This window comes from Sturnus vulgaris, chromosome 4 (assembly GCF_052056855.1).
Source record: "Sturnus vulgaris isolate bStuVul1 chromosome 4, bStuVul1.hap1, whole genome shotgun sequence".
In the NCBI taxonomy this organism is placed as follows: Eukaryota; Metazoa; Chordata; class Aves; order Passeriformes; family Sturnidae; genus Sturnus; species Sturnus vulgaris.
Genome location: NC_142246.1, coordinates 50,987,480 through 51,003,703, shown reverse-complemented (window position 1 = coordinate 51,003,703; position 16,224 = coordinate 50,987,480). Strand labels below are relative to the sequence as shown.

The following is a 16,224-nucleotide window of genomic DNA, read 5'->3' as shown; positions in this document are numbered from 1 at the left end:
ATCTGACAGAAGAGCACTGATGTGACATACAGTTAGAGCTAGCAGTACCGATTTTGAACCTGGGTATCTTACCCAGACAAAATTCTCACTGTTGCTGGTGAAAGATGTGCCTGAGGGCTTTATACAGAATCAAATCCTGTATTTGTTCAGTAACTCAAGCTTGTGTAAGTATAGTTAGGACAGATATTGCACCATGTGCTTGTACAATTGATACGGACTTACTTGCAGAGGCTAGGCCAAAAACTAGAACCAGAGCTTGTTGAAGTCAAAGAGAATTTTTCTTTGTATCCTTAGCTTTGTATTACCTGGTTTGTATTTATTTATTTATTGGTTTGTTTTATTTTTAGGCTCAGTAAGAAGAAAAAGTAATTTTAACTTGTTCATCAAAAAAGCTATCAGTAGAGTAAGCTGGTTAAATTTATTAGGAATGTGTACTTCAAGTCTAAAGTGTTGTCCCGCATTGTAACATCCTACAAAAATCCACTCAGACCAACTTGTTGCATTACATATGTGTTATTTTGTTGGCTAATAAGTCGTATTTTGTATAGAACTTGGAAAAAGTACAGAGGATTGGCAGCCTCGTTAAATTATGCCACAAAAGAAATCAGTGTTTTAATATACTAAGGGAAATAATTTATTGAAAAATTAAAAAGTTCTTTAGGAAAGTGTTTTATTTGTTTGTGTAATGTCTAGGTTGGCATTTGTAGTCAGCTAACTTGGGTCACATTAGGATCAAGACTTTTAGAGCAGGTACAGTCAGAAAAGTTTAGACACAGTAGTGTAGGCAAAGATCATCTCAAAGAAAAGATAAAGCTGAAAAAGCTTGATACATTTAGTTTTAAATGTGCTGTTTCTAGACTGTACTGTTTGGGTAGTTTAATTTTCTTCTGTTGTTTTCTAGCACTGTTCTATGTTCTTCCTGTCGTGACTTGACAAAGTGACTCTTCCTTGCTAGATTAAAAGTGCTTCAGGCAGAAATTATCTGGAGGAGCAGAAAAGGAAAAGAAAGAAGACAAAAGAACGTAATAAAACACCTAAAGTAAATAGCCAGTAGAGAGATGCAGGCCGTGCTAGCTGCATGTATGCATGTGAATAGACATATGTGGCTTGTCTCTTCTAGAGTGCTCCATATGGTTATATGTAATACAGCATTGTAGGGAATGATAGATTTGATCAGTATTAAGGTTATTCCTTTTTTTCCAAGATCCCATTCAGTCAGTCATTTACTGACTCTTCAGGAAGAACTATATTCTATTCCAGCTGTCTGCTTTAGGCTGTCCATTTTAATTTTCTTGATGAGTTTTTGCTTTAGCATGAGCAAGAAACTGGTTTAGACTATTGTCTGAAGTAATAGTAGTAATTTAAAATACTGTTTTGTTCCTGTTGTTTTTTTCCCCTGCTAAATTTTTTTCATTCTGTGCATAGGGTGGACAATCATGTGGAATAATCTGGTGGAGGAGATCTTCTCTTGCCTTTTATGTTGCAGTACTATGAATGTCTATGTATGTATGTATGTATGAATGTCTATGTAATATGTACTATGTCATAAACTGAGGAGGGGTGGGCATGTGTAGAGAAGCATTTACAGTTCAATGTTCCCACAAAGAACCCTTCTGCCCATGATGTGATACCTGATACCTGCCCATGATGTGTTGTGGCCTGCTTTATAGAAGTACTGAGTATCTTCTGTACCTGCATCTGAAGACTCCTGTGGAATCCAGAGTGTGCAGTAATACTGGAACCTGAAAATCTCATTTTCAGAACCCCACTGCCCACACAGATGCTTTTAACCCTAAATTTCCAGTTCTCCCATTCACTTACACAATTCATTGCTTCCCTCATACTTTATAATTACCTTCTGAAAGCAAACATGTTCATATCTTTGAAGCATGATGACATAATGCAATGATAGTAACTTTATAATTGCCAATGAGAAAGGAAATGATCCTTCATTGTTTAGTAGTACCTGGTACTACTAAATAAAAGGAGAACCACTTGCCAAGAAGGACAGTATGAAAAGACATTCAGCTGTTCTTCAACAGAACATTTGTCCTGAAAGAGAGAAGTGTCCCTTGGATCAAACAGTATTCTTCATGTGTACACATCTTTGCATGCATTGTATTGCGTGGTAAATATTTTACATGGTGAAATATATATGGGTTGATTTAATTCTGGAACTTTTTGTGTTTACAACCATTTTGATAATATGACTCAGTGAAGATCTGGAGAAAAAAGCTATACAAAAATACAATGTGCAAATGTAGTCTTGTCAATTAAATTGTAATTCTTTACAAATTGGTAGCCATCTTGATGGTTTTTTCAACTACTGCTAGTAATAGAGAACCAGAAAAGATCTTTCCATAAATTGAGAATCAAATTATTTGAAATAATTACTTTTTCTATCATTAGTTGATTTTTAAATGAAATTTATCCACTACAAACTCCCTTTATCAAGCAATTTTCTATTAAAGGAAAAAATCTATTTCATTCTTCTTCTAGGACTGATTTTAAGCAAAATCTTTCAGCGTTTTTTGTAAAGCAGGAGAGTTATGTTGATTTCACTGAATATTGATCGATTTCTTTAGACCTTAAGATAATTCCAGATCTGCAGTGTTTAATTATGAAATAAAAAGATTCCTAGGAAAACGCGGTAGAGATTTAGATAAGAGAAAAAAATCTTTCAAGGTTCTGCAAAATCTTCTGACATGTCATTCTTATAGTCTAGCCTTTGCAAGTCATGATTTAAGTAACAGAGGATCATTAATGGGCAGAACCCAATTACAGCAGCTACAGATCCATATACCTTGGCATAGTGTAAATGTTTTTTATATTAGAATCTATTGTTTATCTGTGACTACAAAAAATAATAATAATAGTAAAAATAATACATGAAATTATTTTCAAAGATATCAAATGTCCTGCAAGGTGAAGGGGGAAAGCAAACAAAATTTGCATTGTCAAGAGATTCCAAGTGTACTGACTGCTGGTTGAGGCCACTTTTTTTAGGTTTCTATCCTGATTTTGAATATAGATTGACTAAGTAGCTGTTAGTGTGTATAGGCCGACCTGATAATTGTAAAAACTAATTAGGTAGCTTAGTGCTCAGGTGGCAGTGAGTCACAGTGTGTCAGTATTTTCAGGTAATGAAGGCCTATGTCAGAAGCACAGATGCAGAAGCAAGTGGATAAATGAAAGAGTAACGAGTCTCTAAGACCAGATGGCATATATCTAAGATTCAGAAAGTGTTTAAGAATGAAGCAGCTGAACTGCTGTCAAAAATAGACACTCTCATTAAAATTAGTTACTATGCTAGAAAAGTAGAGCAAATGTACCTAAGTAAAAAACAGGTTGCAGAAGGAGCCCTGCAGTTAATGATCCATCATTATATCCCTGGAACTAGAAAATTTGTTGGGAAAAAAAGTGTTAACCCACATCAATGAACATGGTAGGACAGAAACACACAGGGCTTCTGTTTTTTTTAAAAAAAGTTCTTTCCTGATTAAGATGTTGGTCTTGTCTGTCTGTACCAGGTCCTCTGGCATTGCTAATCAAAAACTAATTCTTCACTACTGCCCTGTGACAGTATATAGGTACCTCCTGATTAGATACCAGGTTTAGAAATTTCCAGATGGGCTAGGAGTAAAGAGTTGTCTCTAATGATAGATTTGGGTGGTTTGGCAGAAAATATTGCACACTTGAGAATGCTTTAAGGCACCTGCTACAAAGAAAGAAGGGGATGGAGTATTTTTTGGTAATGGGCTAAATGTGAGAACAAGATTCTTCTGTCCTCAATGTACTTGGAGTATTTTGCATATGAACATTTGTATGGGACTAGGTATCTTTGAAAAATTATCCAAGACAATGTGTCCCAGTTTGTAAACGTTCAAAAAGGACCTATGCTATACATTTCTGCTAGCGTATTCAATGGTCTGGGAGCTAAAGGGCTCTCATAATTTTGCACTAGTCTTCTGTTTTCTTTGGGGAAGTGGCATCTGGGGTCATTAAAGACCAAAGTTGTGCTACAGATCTCACCAGCTGCTGAGCTTTCTGCTGCAAAAAGTAATTCAGGCCAAATCTGTAAGTCTCACCCAAGCAGATTATGTGGCTGATCTTTGTGTCATGCTCTCAAATAATATCACATCAAAATACACTTTCCGTCAGAAATAGCTGTGGTGAGCCTGGGGTAGATTGCCCCTATGGGTTAGTTTGGACTGAAATTCTAGTAAGTTCAAGTCTGCACAAGAAAATGAAGTTTCTGCGGTCTAGCCCATGTGCATGTACACACATATTTTTAAGATATTTATGCTATTATAACACAAGGAGACCCATAAAATGGCACCATTCCTTCTGCTCAGTTGGATGTCTCATTGTTTCTGAGAGGCAGTGGAACAGACTCAAAAGGCTCTGATGTTAATACAGCCACCATCCCTGTAATAGCAGAACTGCTCAAACTTCTTTTTTTATCTGATTAGAATGTTTCAGTATGTCCCATTTCAATATCTATTAATTTTGAATTCCTTATCTGTTGAGTTGCACGTATTATGCAATGGTCTGTTTAATAACAGCACGTCTACATCTGTGAAGTGTTAATCAAAAGATACTGCCAACATTAATGATATGTTCAAAATCCTCATTTTGTAAAGAAAACATCTATACTGGATAAAATGTTAGAAGATATGTGTAAAACAAACAGTCCAGACAAAAGCTGACCATCTAAGTATTCAGCTAAGACATTCTAAATCAGTCTTGGAATAGGGCTTTTCCTGTGATTTGAGTGAAAATGCTGTGGATTCAGAGCAAAATTGGCAAGCTGGTTCTCACCATCAGAAGCTGCAGTACTAAAAGGACTATTGGGTACCTTTTCAAACTTTTTGCAGTCTAACCAGCCCACTTTGTTGCCCTGACTCTAAACAAAGTTGATCAACTACCAAATTTTCACTAGATGAAAGAACAGTTCTTTTGTATAAAACAAGTCACTGACTGCAAATAGGAATGAGTCACAGAAAAGCTCTTAGAAAAAAGAGTACAGTGAAGTGAAATGGAATATTAAAACATTCACTAATGTTAGTTTCTGACTAATTTTCTCTGTAAAAATGCCTGCACGAGAGATAGTAAAAGGTTGCAAGTGGTTGTAGTAATAATGTTCTACCAAAAAGCAGTGTGGGCAAAGTATTTAAACCACCTCATTTTTTGAGTGTTTGTGAAGGAGTAGTTTTTGGGGAAAACAAAATATAACCATAGGTGGAATGGGCCAGACAGGTCTGACAGCTCTTGGCAGACTCCACTTGCTAACTTATCAGTTTGTAACATTAGGATATATAGGATGTAGGTGTGTGGGATTCAGAACTTTTTGTCCAGATAAGATAACTAATTTTTCTGAAAGCAATATAGTAAGCCAGATATGAGAGACTCCCTGTGCTTAAGGTCATAAACAAAATAGCTAATACTGTTCACAACATGATACCACATTGCTGACCAGCTGTACCACAGGAAACATTCCTAGCCAATTTTTACCTCTACTGTCCTAATCTTGCGCCCTTTCTTCTTCCTAATGTGAGTTTCACGTGACTTGCATGTTGACACAATGGACCACCTCACATTTCTCTGATACAGAGACAAAGAGATTCCTTATACTGCTTCTATTTGATGGGGTTTTATTGCTGAGAATCTGATCGGCCTATGCAACAACAAGCCTATTAGAAACAGCTTCTATGGAAGGAGAGGAGGAGACACAAAAGTAAACAGGAGAAGTTCACAAGAAAACAACAGGGGTTTTGTACTTGGAAAAGAAGCATTTGCAGCTTCGTCCCTAAACAACGCAACTGTGAAACAGCAGGAGTCAGGAAGCCTTGTGTGATTATATGGTGAGAGCCCTCTGGAACATTACAGTACTTCTCTCTGAATATCCTTGTGAATGTTATCTCAGACTATAAGGGTTTGTTCTTTTCAGAACAACAAACTAAAAAAAAATTAGAAAGATGACAAAACCTCTGACTCTGTTGAAGATCTGTTTGCACATATCTTGGGTTTCAAAAGTAGATGTCTCTTTCAAGATATCAACTCAGTTTAGAAAGGAGACGGACTAGTACAGAAAGATCCAAAGTAAACAAGTAAGTTCTTTCTTGAAGGATGGTATCTTCCCTCTGTGCTCTTGACCTAGTGGAAGGGCAACTGGGCACACAGTGAAACATTATTTCATAAAATACTTTAAAAGTAGTATGGCCACAAGTACAAGGGCTCGTAGATACTTGAAGTGTGTCTAAAGTTGCAGTTGAATGTCCATGTATTTCAGTGGGATGTGCACATACTTGGTACCATGAAAAATTGAGTTGTTTGTCCTAGGGAATTAAATATTTGGATAGTCACATTTGAACAATTTTGCCCAAAATGCATGATTTTGCATATAATCTGTAATTGTGTAGTATTAGAATAGTGGACTTTCCCTAGAAAAACTTTAAGTGGTACTGAGCAGTAAGGGGTGGTAGGAAGATAAACTGGGGAGACTTCTAACTCTATTGCAGGTTCTGATGTGGTGTGGAGTGAAAGAAATAACAAGTATTTTATATAAAACACTCATCTCTGCACAGAAAAGTGAAATAATAAGTGGAATCTTGTGATTTATTGAGCACAAGTCAAGTAGAAGAGGCTGTAAGAGAGAAATAAAATCTGGGTGTGCTCTCTGACAATAGTCTGCAAAATCTTTTGTGATGGTGAATTGCTTATCTTTGCATTTTCTTCTTCCCAGATTACAGAAACTCTTGCTCTTCATATATATAGGAGTTTGAGTCTTCTTACTGTAGATGTTGCTACAGCTTGAAAGTTAAGTGTGTGAATGTAGAAGGAGATGAGATGCCTGTAAGGAAAGAAGAGAATTAGTGCTATGTTAGCAGAAAACTGAAGAGAAGAATATGAGAAGGCGGCAGATGAAGAAGGTAGAAGAGAAGGTGGAGTGCACAATGTCAAATTGTAGTACTGGGGCTGGTCACTGAGTACCTTATACCTGTGTTTTTTGACAAATTCTAATGGTATATCCTGAATAATGTATTGAAGCAATGAGACCTTGCAGTGCATGTTCAACTTTACTATTGGTTAAATGTGATTCAAAGAAAAGCGCTGCAGTGAGCCTGCTAGAGAGGGAATATGAGGGAAATAAAATGTAGGGTTTTTTTCCCTGGTAGTTTGCTCCAGAAGGTAACAGTTCAGCATAGTGAGCAGGTAGTAGAGAGAGGTTTTTTAAGATCTCGAGGAGCCACAACCAAAAGGCTTTTGCAGAGTTGCCAGCTGCCATTGGCTGTCTACGTTTAGGAGTACTGGCACTCCTGGTATAGTGTTGCTAAGAATGTGTTCATTACTGAATAGACAAAATAACTGCCTGATCATAGAAACATATAAGCAATTTCATATAAAAATACTGAGTACTTTTTAAAGTTAAGTATCTCACCTTTATCTGTGTAGTATATTGAACTACAAAGGCATATGCTAATAAAAATTGGAGGTGGAACAAAAGCCATAGCTTTGGCTGAGAAGCAAAGCAGCTCCAGGAGTGAGATTCCACCCTCTTCATGGGATCCCTGCTGTGTCTCCACTTTTTTCCTTTGCACCATCCCATAAGTAGGCAAGTGAAGAGGAGGCAAAGCACAGCAGGTGCCAGCTCACCTGTCAAGGAGGCTTCCTTCCCACGCTGGTGTGAAGCTCTAATGCAGCACTGGCTGCTAGTCAGGCTCAGAAGACACCAGTGATGCACTGAAAATAAACTGCACCTATGGCTGTGTCGGGCTTGGGTCAAGGCTCTTGATCAGCCACTGGGAACAAGAGACAGTGAGACACTATTTAACACTATTTGTTTTGAGTAACACTTTCTGCTTGCTGTCAGAGTTGGCATGGAAACTGAATCAGCCCTCATTTTTAAAAGAATAGTCCATTCAGAGTGAGGTTAGTCATCACTGGGCTTACCAGAGGCTCAGGCTGCAGCTGCCAGCACTTAAACCTTGCTGATGAAAGGATAGAATCCTCAAAATGGTAATGGTCATACTATCCCAACCTCTACTGGGCAAATAGGTGTCTTTTGAGAATGATGTCATCTCATTTACATTTGGGTGGTGGTGGGTTTTTTTTAGAGAGGGAAGACTTAATTATCTGAAATCAACAACAGAACTTTCTTATTTCAAGAAGATGCCATCTGTTTTTATGGATCAGTTGAATTTAAAGAGTTAACACAGTTCATATAAACAATGATGCTTGTAACATTGTGGTGGAAAGTGGGATAATTCTTAAAAGGCTCTAAGCTTAGCACAGGCATCTGTGAATAGTCAAGATGGAAGCCTACACAGCATGTAGAAATTGGCATTTTCAATTACTTTGCCTCTGTTATGAAGAAGATCAAGATATGCTTATTTCTGTTCTATTTTATTCCTACACGCAAGGGGAGAAACAAAGCAACGGCTGCTGGTTTTCTATACCAGCAAGGCTGAGAAAATACTGATGGGTGAATTGCTGTTCAGTGGCATTCATAAAGCACCTGCTGTGACATCCTGTTCTCAGATGCAAAATGATAAATGTGTATATAAATTTGAGAAGTTTCATTTCATCTGTAGCCTTTGACTCCTGGCTTTTTGTATCCTCAGAACACAGACCATGCATGTGTTCTTCATTGATACAGGAACTGTTTACTTTACACTAACTATTTACGTTCAAGACTATAGTGCTGTTACCAAATTGGTGAGGACACTGATTGCTTTTTCCTTTGTGTTTATCAAGCAGATAATTTAAGTGAAGCCCTGAAAAAGCTGAAGATAACATCCACTGACAGCACAGCAGATAGCTTGGAGGGATGCTTGGACTGTCTGCTTCAAGCTCTGGCACAAAACAGTAAGTTGTACGGACCTTTCAAATCTTAAATCATATGAGGTCAGTGAATTAAAATGTGGCAGAAAGACTGACTCAAGCAGTAGGCTGCTTGATTGGCTCTATTGAGTTTTGGAGGTTTTTAATCCATATGTCTGTAACATTCCAGTAGCAACAAAGACAGTGACAGGTAAAGACCTGAATATTTGGAACAGCTGTAGTCCATTCCTTTTTCCAAGATGAAGTAGGACACTTGCTTTATTGATCATTCAAGAAAAAAAAAAAAAAGAACAGAGATGGAGAAATAAGCTTGATAAGATGGGGAAAAGGATAAGGGAGCTGCTTGCTAATTCTCGTTGAAAGAGCATAGTTTCTCATTTGTAATTGTCTCGGTTTGAAAGACAGGTATCTGCTAAGGAAAGGCAAGAGCCCCTTTCCTGAGATGCGGAATGCAACCCCCTCCCTGTTAATTAGTTTAGGTCCAATTCAGAAGCCTTCAGGCAGGAGGTTTGGGGATAAGGGTAACAGTTCTTTACTGATATCCAACAAGGCAGAGAACAAAAACAACAACAGCTATAAAAATTGGCAACAGAAACAGTCTAGCTCCGCTCCAGTCCCTTTTGGCCGCAGGCCGTCTCCCTGTGCTGTTACCGGTGCTGTGGGGGCAGGGCAGGTCCCGCGCAGTTGAAGAGGGCTGGGTGATGGCGGCCGCGGCCCAGGGGTGAGCGGGGATGGGAAAGTGACTCCCCCCTCACGGTGTCGGTCGTGGTGCTCAGCAGAGTGTCCGGAGGTAGTAGGGTGAGCTAGGAGAGCAGCAGAGCGATGTCCAAAGGCAGGGAGCGTGGATCTCAGCGCTGGGATGGCAGGGGAAGATGCCAGAGCAGAGCCCAGGTTGTCTTCCCACTCCACGAGCCAAGCGAGAGAGAGAGAGCCCAGCTCCAGACCCCAGCGTCCCACCTTTCCTTTTCCGGTTCCCCCCCCTCCCCCTCCAGCCACCCCCCTACGAGAGAACATTATCTGTCGTTTTAAGGTGTAGCCACAATTACTTAGCATAACAATGGGAGAAAATTCCACTGAAAGAAAAGGGAATAATTCAACCTCCAACAGTAATGTATTTCTCCTCACACTTCCAATCAGAGATTTCTTAATTCCAGGAGTTTCAATTACCAGAACTAGGCTGGATATCCAAAGATGGTCCAAGTTTGATATGTAGTGTGTAACAAAAATGACATCAGAATGGAACAAGATGTCATTTTCACTAAAAGCTTTAGAATGCTCGTCCCCACTCCCAGTAGAAAGGTAAGGTTAATGAAGATGACAGTTTATAAGACTTTTCTGAGTTTAACTTTCTTAGTGCTCCAGATGGTGGCAGAAGAAAAATATGTGTACAATTTCAGGTTGAAAAACTTCTCAGGGATAGGTACAAGTCATGATTAAATTTTTTTATTCAAAAAAAGAGTTAGTCCTATGGAAATACCAATACACTCAAAAATACAAGCTATTAATAAGTCTTGGTTTTTTTCACATGATGGTATTCTACAAATCAAGGCCTTTTGGATTGGTGTAAAATACCTGATGAGGTTTTTCACAGCTGAATATAAGCACCATCCAGGTCAAGTAAAAAATGGATTATAACAGCATCTGCATTTAATAGTAGTTTGTTTCTAATTCTCACTCTTTTAGAAGGAGATTATCAGCCAGAAAGTAATAAAAACTTTAAGGTTTAGATCAACCATTTTTTGAAGGTGCTGGATTTATTTATTTATAGGGTATATCCAATACTTTAATCCAACCTCCAGTTGGATTTCTTTTCATTACTTTTAAGCTTAGTACTTAAACAATAAGTACTTAAAAGAAGATCATGTGAAAAGTGACAACTTATTTGTGCAAATAGCAGTCTGCTATTTTGCCTATGAAGGTCACATAGCTGTGTCAGAGAACAAGTCTGGCAGATGCAAAATAATTTTACTAATGCACAGCAAACTTACTGATGCTTCCTTCCAACCACAGTTGGCTGTCTTCTGTCTCAGTCTAGGGCTTTGCTCTTCGTTCCAAAATCTTTTATCTTCTAGATTTTTAGCTGCCAGATCAGATTGTTTAACTGATTGTTAGGATTTTGACCTCTCACTTTGGGGTAGTTCTAGAAAATTTATTCTCTCCACAATTTCCTAAGCTGTTTGTATATGTCAGTGACATGGATATAGCCCTGCTGAGCTGCCCTATGATATATATCTCCACATATTTACATTTTCCCAAGACTGAGGGCAACAGAAATAATGCACTGAAAATTAGATGGGTCAGATAGGACAGGTTTTTTAAACAGCCTGCTGGTAATTTAGGAACCAGTATATCAAGTCTGTTTTGAGGGAACTGGACACTTCCATACCTAAGTTCTGCCAAGTCTCTTTGGACAATGGGCTTTAGTTCTCAAGGTCATCTGATGATTTGAGGAACAGACTTCTGGCTTGAGATAATTTGATGAAAACAGCAGTACGTTCAAAAGACTTCAGAGACTGAGGTAAATTGCATATAATAGATTGATTCAAAAAATAGATACAGAATCAGCTTTCTAAACACACTCTCATAGCTCTCATCCATCCAGTTAACATCTTAATATGGATTTGACTGATTGATTTTTAATTATAGTGTAAATATTATCATATTATAATTGTAGTGCATATATTATCATATATGTGATACCTAGTTATTAGAGACACACCATACCTTTGTGTCTGTGTATAAATTATTACACAGTAATGAGAAATCAAATTGTTTGTATAAAAGTACATGTTAATTGTAATGCAAAAATTATGTAAATAATACTTCACAAATAGTTATTCTGCTCTCTTTTAGTATATTTCCATGTGTATGATTAATTTAATGAAGTATACATTTATATTATAGTTCAGTAAATCATCATATTAATGTGAGAGGAAAAAAAACATGCAAGGAATAGTTTATTTTAAGAGAATTTTATAGGACTGATTTTGTTGGGAGCTCATGGTAGTATTGTAAATCACAAAAGTTAAAGTTTTATTCACTGCTTTAAGACCTGGACATAAAAATATAATCTTATATAAAATGTAGTACATTACTAATATGCTAATACTACCCACTCCCACCTACTGCCAGCCAAAACCAGTAGTTAAACCAAATGATACTACAACAAATGGAGATTTTCAGTAAAGGACAACTTCAGTTTTGCATAGTGCATGTAGACATGAATATTTTAGTGACTATTACACTGCTTTTAATTGGTATCTACATGCAGCATAGGTTTGTGGCTGCTGCAGAATATTAAATTCCCTAGTTTCTAAGAGCACAGGGAAAACTATAGTTCATTTATTTTGCATACAATCTTTATGTTTTCATTATGCTAAAACATTACTTTCTTGTCATATTTTCTATATAGAAATATATATATATTTACTATATAGAAAGAGATAACAAAGTTATGATGAATATCGTAACTTCTCATTTCTTTCTATGTAATCTGTGTTTTCTTTTGTCTTTCACTCTTCTTCTCAAAACTGATCTGTTGATAATCCTAGACAGGTGTAATACCCTGGAACATGATACCTCCTGCCTGACTTTAGGAGCTATCTGCCATTTGTCACACCAGTCAAATTAAGGTGCACACACACACACATATGCTATACTACAGAAGGGTGAGTCAGATACTCAGCTGAATGTGATAACTGCTGGTAAATATTTGGCAAGCCAAATTCAAATTGTTTTAACTACAGTTTGTCTAGGAGAAACTTGCTTAGCTCTTCACATCTGAGACCTGAGTCTGAAAATCCTGCACAGAGGGATTCCTTAGGAGACACTGTCTGGAAATATATATATATATATTCCTATTTATGCAGGTATTTTAGTTCTTTTCTGTCACCAGCTCTTCTGTCTGAGGCCAGTCATACATGATCTAGCTTGTGGCACTAGAGAAAACTGAGGAGGTTAAGATGAAAGAGGCAACAATGACAGAAGAATAAGACATAAACATGCATTAGAAATGCTTTAGAATAATGACATACCTCATTTTGTGAGGAGTTCCTTTTGCATTCCCAGTGAAGTTAACTAGCCTATCTGGGGACTTCGCAGCCATAAAGTTGCAGTAATATTAGTTGAGATTCACAGGTAATGTAAGAGCTCCTTTTACCTCTGTGGATTTACCTCATTCACATAAGCTGAGATTCTGTCCACCTTGCTTCTGAAAGAAAAACACAAATATTTGATCTCTGTCTACCTGCAAGCACTCTCCATCTGCTAAACGTCCCCTAATTCACATTTTTAAGGAAAGGCTGGGGCACATGAGCCATAAGCATTATTAGCAGCAAAATAACAGAGCCAGCTATGTACTAAATGAATTACTGGCTTATATTCAATCAAGAGGTGAAAGTCTTTTAACAGCTATACATTAAAACAAGTTACTCCATTGTCTGCTCCATATAATCCAGATTAGTTTTATACAGACGTGTTATTATCTAGAAAACATCTTGCTGATCTGGAAGCAGTGACATGGAGTGTAGAACGATCATAACAATCAGAAAAGGCACAAGCCTTCTCAAAAGTATGAGTAAGACACTTACTGAAGAAAAGTAATTTGAAAGATCATATGCTTCCGTTTCTGGAATGAAGTGAGTGGAGTATAACTGCTTTATTTTGTATCTCGCACCCAAAGAAAAATATGGGTATGTACTACTATTGGATATTGGGAACAATCGGTTAATTGTCTTGTATAAGGAATTACAAGAGAAAACTATATTGGCCATTATTTTCAATCAACACATACAAATTTGTACTTGTTAAGAGCCATTTCATAAATACTATGCCTATCAAAAAAGTGCATTTATCTTAAGATCTCTAAATAAATGTCCACAAGAAAGGACTACCTGACAAAAAGAAACCAAAAAGGAAATAGAGGTTTTCGTTTAAACAGCAGGTTCTCTGGGACATAATTATTGTAGTAACAACAAAAAAAAAAGTTACTGCTAGTCCAGACATGCTGTGTTTCAGATAGAAGTTACAGCAGACATAAATAACCCAGTTTTGATAAATGAGAAATCTGAAAAATCTGCTGAGAATGTTATTTTTGGCTTGGCAGTACTCAGCATAAGAGGCTGAAAATGCCCACTAATCCCATATTTCAGCACCTGGCTCTGAAAATGTCTGACATGTAGCTGAAGTGCAAATGCTGGCACATGCATTTGGAATATTTTCATACATACACTTTTCAGGAGACTTAAGATTATGAGTTTACATGTTTGTGTGAAAAAAATGGTTTAGCAAAATCACAGCAATAAAGATAAACTTACGTGAGAGGGCAAGGCCCCAGTTTTGAAAAGGATTTAGAAACATTGGAAATATTTGAAATAATGCATTTGACCTTAAAGATGTGGCTGGCTAAGATGCCCTATTTTCTACTTGGTGTGATTTGCTGATACCTAGTAACTTAAGAACTATTACATTACACATGAAAATTTGAAATTCATGCATGGAACTGGAAATCTCAGCATTATTCAATGGCTAGTTTAGAGTGCTGTTTTTCTTCCCATAATGCACACAGTTTTGCAATAGTGTTTTGCTTTGCCCCAGAATGTATATGCTGGAACCATATTTTCTTTACAATATGCTGGCTGTGTTGTATCAGGGAAAATAACATTGTTACAAGTTACCTGGGCAGTTTCTAGTAAGCTTTTGCCATAACTTCCTCCTGCTGTTCCAGAGTTCTGGTGTAGGGACCATGGGCTCATCCCTCCTTCCTAAAGCTTCTTATTCAGGTTTTCTCTTGGGAATCACCAGTGAGTTTTCTGAAATGTGTTTGTTCCTATTTGATGGCATCCCAGAGGAGGATGTGTTAGCATCTGGAGTGCTTAAGAAAATCTTGGATATCTAAGACACAGCATATTTCTCACATTCCTTTGTCAGTGTTGAGACTTTTCACTGAATGCCCTAAAACTTTGGTAGGCACTTGCTTTAACAGGCATTTATTTTTCTCTCTTTAATTATTTTGGAGCATTTCCAGTTCTCACAACCATATGTTTACACAGAGGTTATATTTCAGTTGGAAATTCATTTTATTCTCTTCTTCATAGCCATAGCTTCCATATATTGTTGAATTTAGTTTGTACTTGTGCTTCCTATACTTGATGTTCCTTTTTCTGATCTTCACTGTCCATAAAAGATGGAACCATTCCTCTCCTGGAGCAGAAAAATCATGAAGAATTGAGAATTTTATAATTCTGTAATTCAGGGCTCAACAAAAAAACCACTGAAGTTTTAAAATGTATTATTGTTGCTCTTGGTACCTTTGATTTGTAAAAGAAAAAAACAAGATTTACCTATTTTTATCTATTTACCTATTTTGGGGGGGCATTCATGATAGCTCTGTGTACGTACTCATTTATTCACTGCAGAGTCAGGGAAGCAGCTGTCTGCTTAACTTGTGCCACTTGCCATCTGATTTCAGTGAAGCCTTGTACCTCTTTAGTACACAGAGCATTAGGAAACAGTCATTTCATCTTTTGTTTTTGCAGCCCTCTCACATTAGCATGAAAATATCTGTCCTCCTGCCTCAAACATAGAAAAAATATGGTTGTAGAACCTTTTGTCATAGCAGAATTATTTTAAAGCACAAACAACTGAAATCACTTTCATTTTTTTCCTATTGGCTAGACATCTTAAGCTTTCTCCTTCCCTTTCATGGAACAGAGTATGGAGAAAAAGCTCTATATTTCAGAGCTTGCTCAAGCAAACATATTCTTAAATATCAGCACACTAACCTTTATCTGTTTTGAAAAAACTGTATAAGCAGAATAACAGTAAAATGATCCTCTCCTGATTGTTAATGCTTGCACAGTATTAAAGCTTAAAACAATAACTATCTATAGGCACTATTCAGACCCTCTAACTTCTGACCACAGTTGTTTTGTATAAATAAAAAAGGAGCTTTCAGCATCCCTACAGATTTAGCACACTTTACAAACATGAAAGCTGTGACAAGGCAGTGCATAAGCACATCAAGAGAGCTTAGCATAACCAAGGCAGTAGGCAATGGTACTAATTGGATTAGTGGCCTATTAAAACAACTGGTAACTAGTAGAATTAAGTTCACTGACAAATAGCAGGGAAATGCTTTCTTATTTCTCTTTGATCTTTAGCATCTCCCTTTCTTCTTAGCAGCAGTCTCCCTTCCAGGAGGACTTTTGATCCTCCTTGGGTGTGCCCTCCAGTGATCCCTGACATATGTCTCCCACCTGTGATCTTGGAAGAAGGAGGCCACCCATGGATATATACTCAGACCCAGCAGGGACCTGCATGTTAGTCCTGACATGTAAATGTCTCAGCCTGGACATTCAAACAAGCAAAAGACATCTGTGG

At 37.3% G+C, this 16,224-nt stretch overlaps 1 protein-coding gene and 1 long non-coding RNA gene across 11 annotated transcripts in view; one reads left to right on the top strand and one right to left on the bottom strand.

Moving 5' to 3' along the window:
* Positions 1–16,224, top strand: part of RAP1GDS1 (Rap1 GTPase-GDP dissociation stimulator 1) — a 90,242-nt gene that overhangs the window by 22,534 nt on the left and 51,484 nt on the right. For 5 of the 10 annotated variants that reach the window (XM_088163920.1, XM_088163918.1, XM_088163923.1 and 2 more), the window contains exon 2: positions 8,761–8,868. In XM_088163920.1, coding sequence (XP_088020046.1) covers positions 8,761–8,868 — 108 coding nt within the window. Of the gene's footprint in view, positions 1–7,940; positions 8,020–8,757; positions 8,869–16,224 lie in introns of those variants that run through there. The other 5 variants (XM_088163922.1, XM_014875253.2, XM_088163925.1 and 2 more) reach the window with 2 other exon arrangements.
* On the bottom strand, positions 6,605–15,041 carry LOC148224027 (uncharacterized). The gene is made up of 4 exons (XR_015803320.1): positions 14,520–15,041; positions 12,879–13,054; positions 7,657–7,802; positions 6,605–6,853 (listed from the first exon to the last, which is right to left on the bottom strand). It is a non-coding gene; the product is annotated as an uncharacterized LOC148224027 (long non-coding RNA).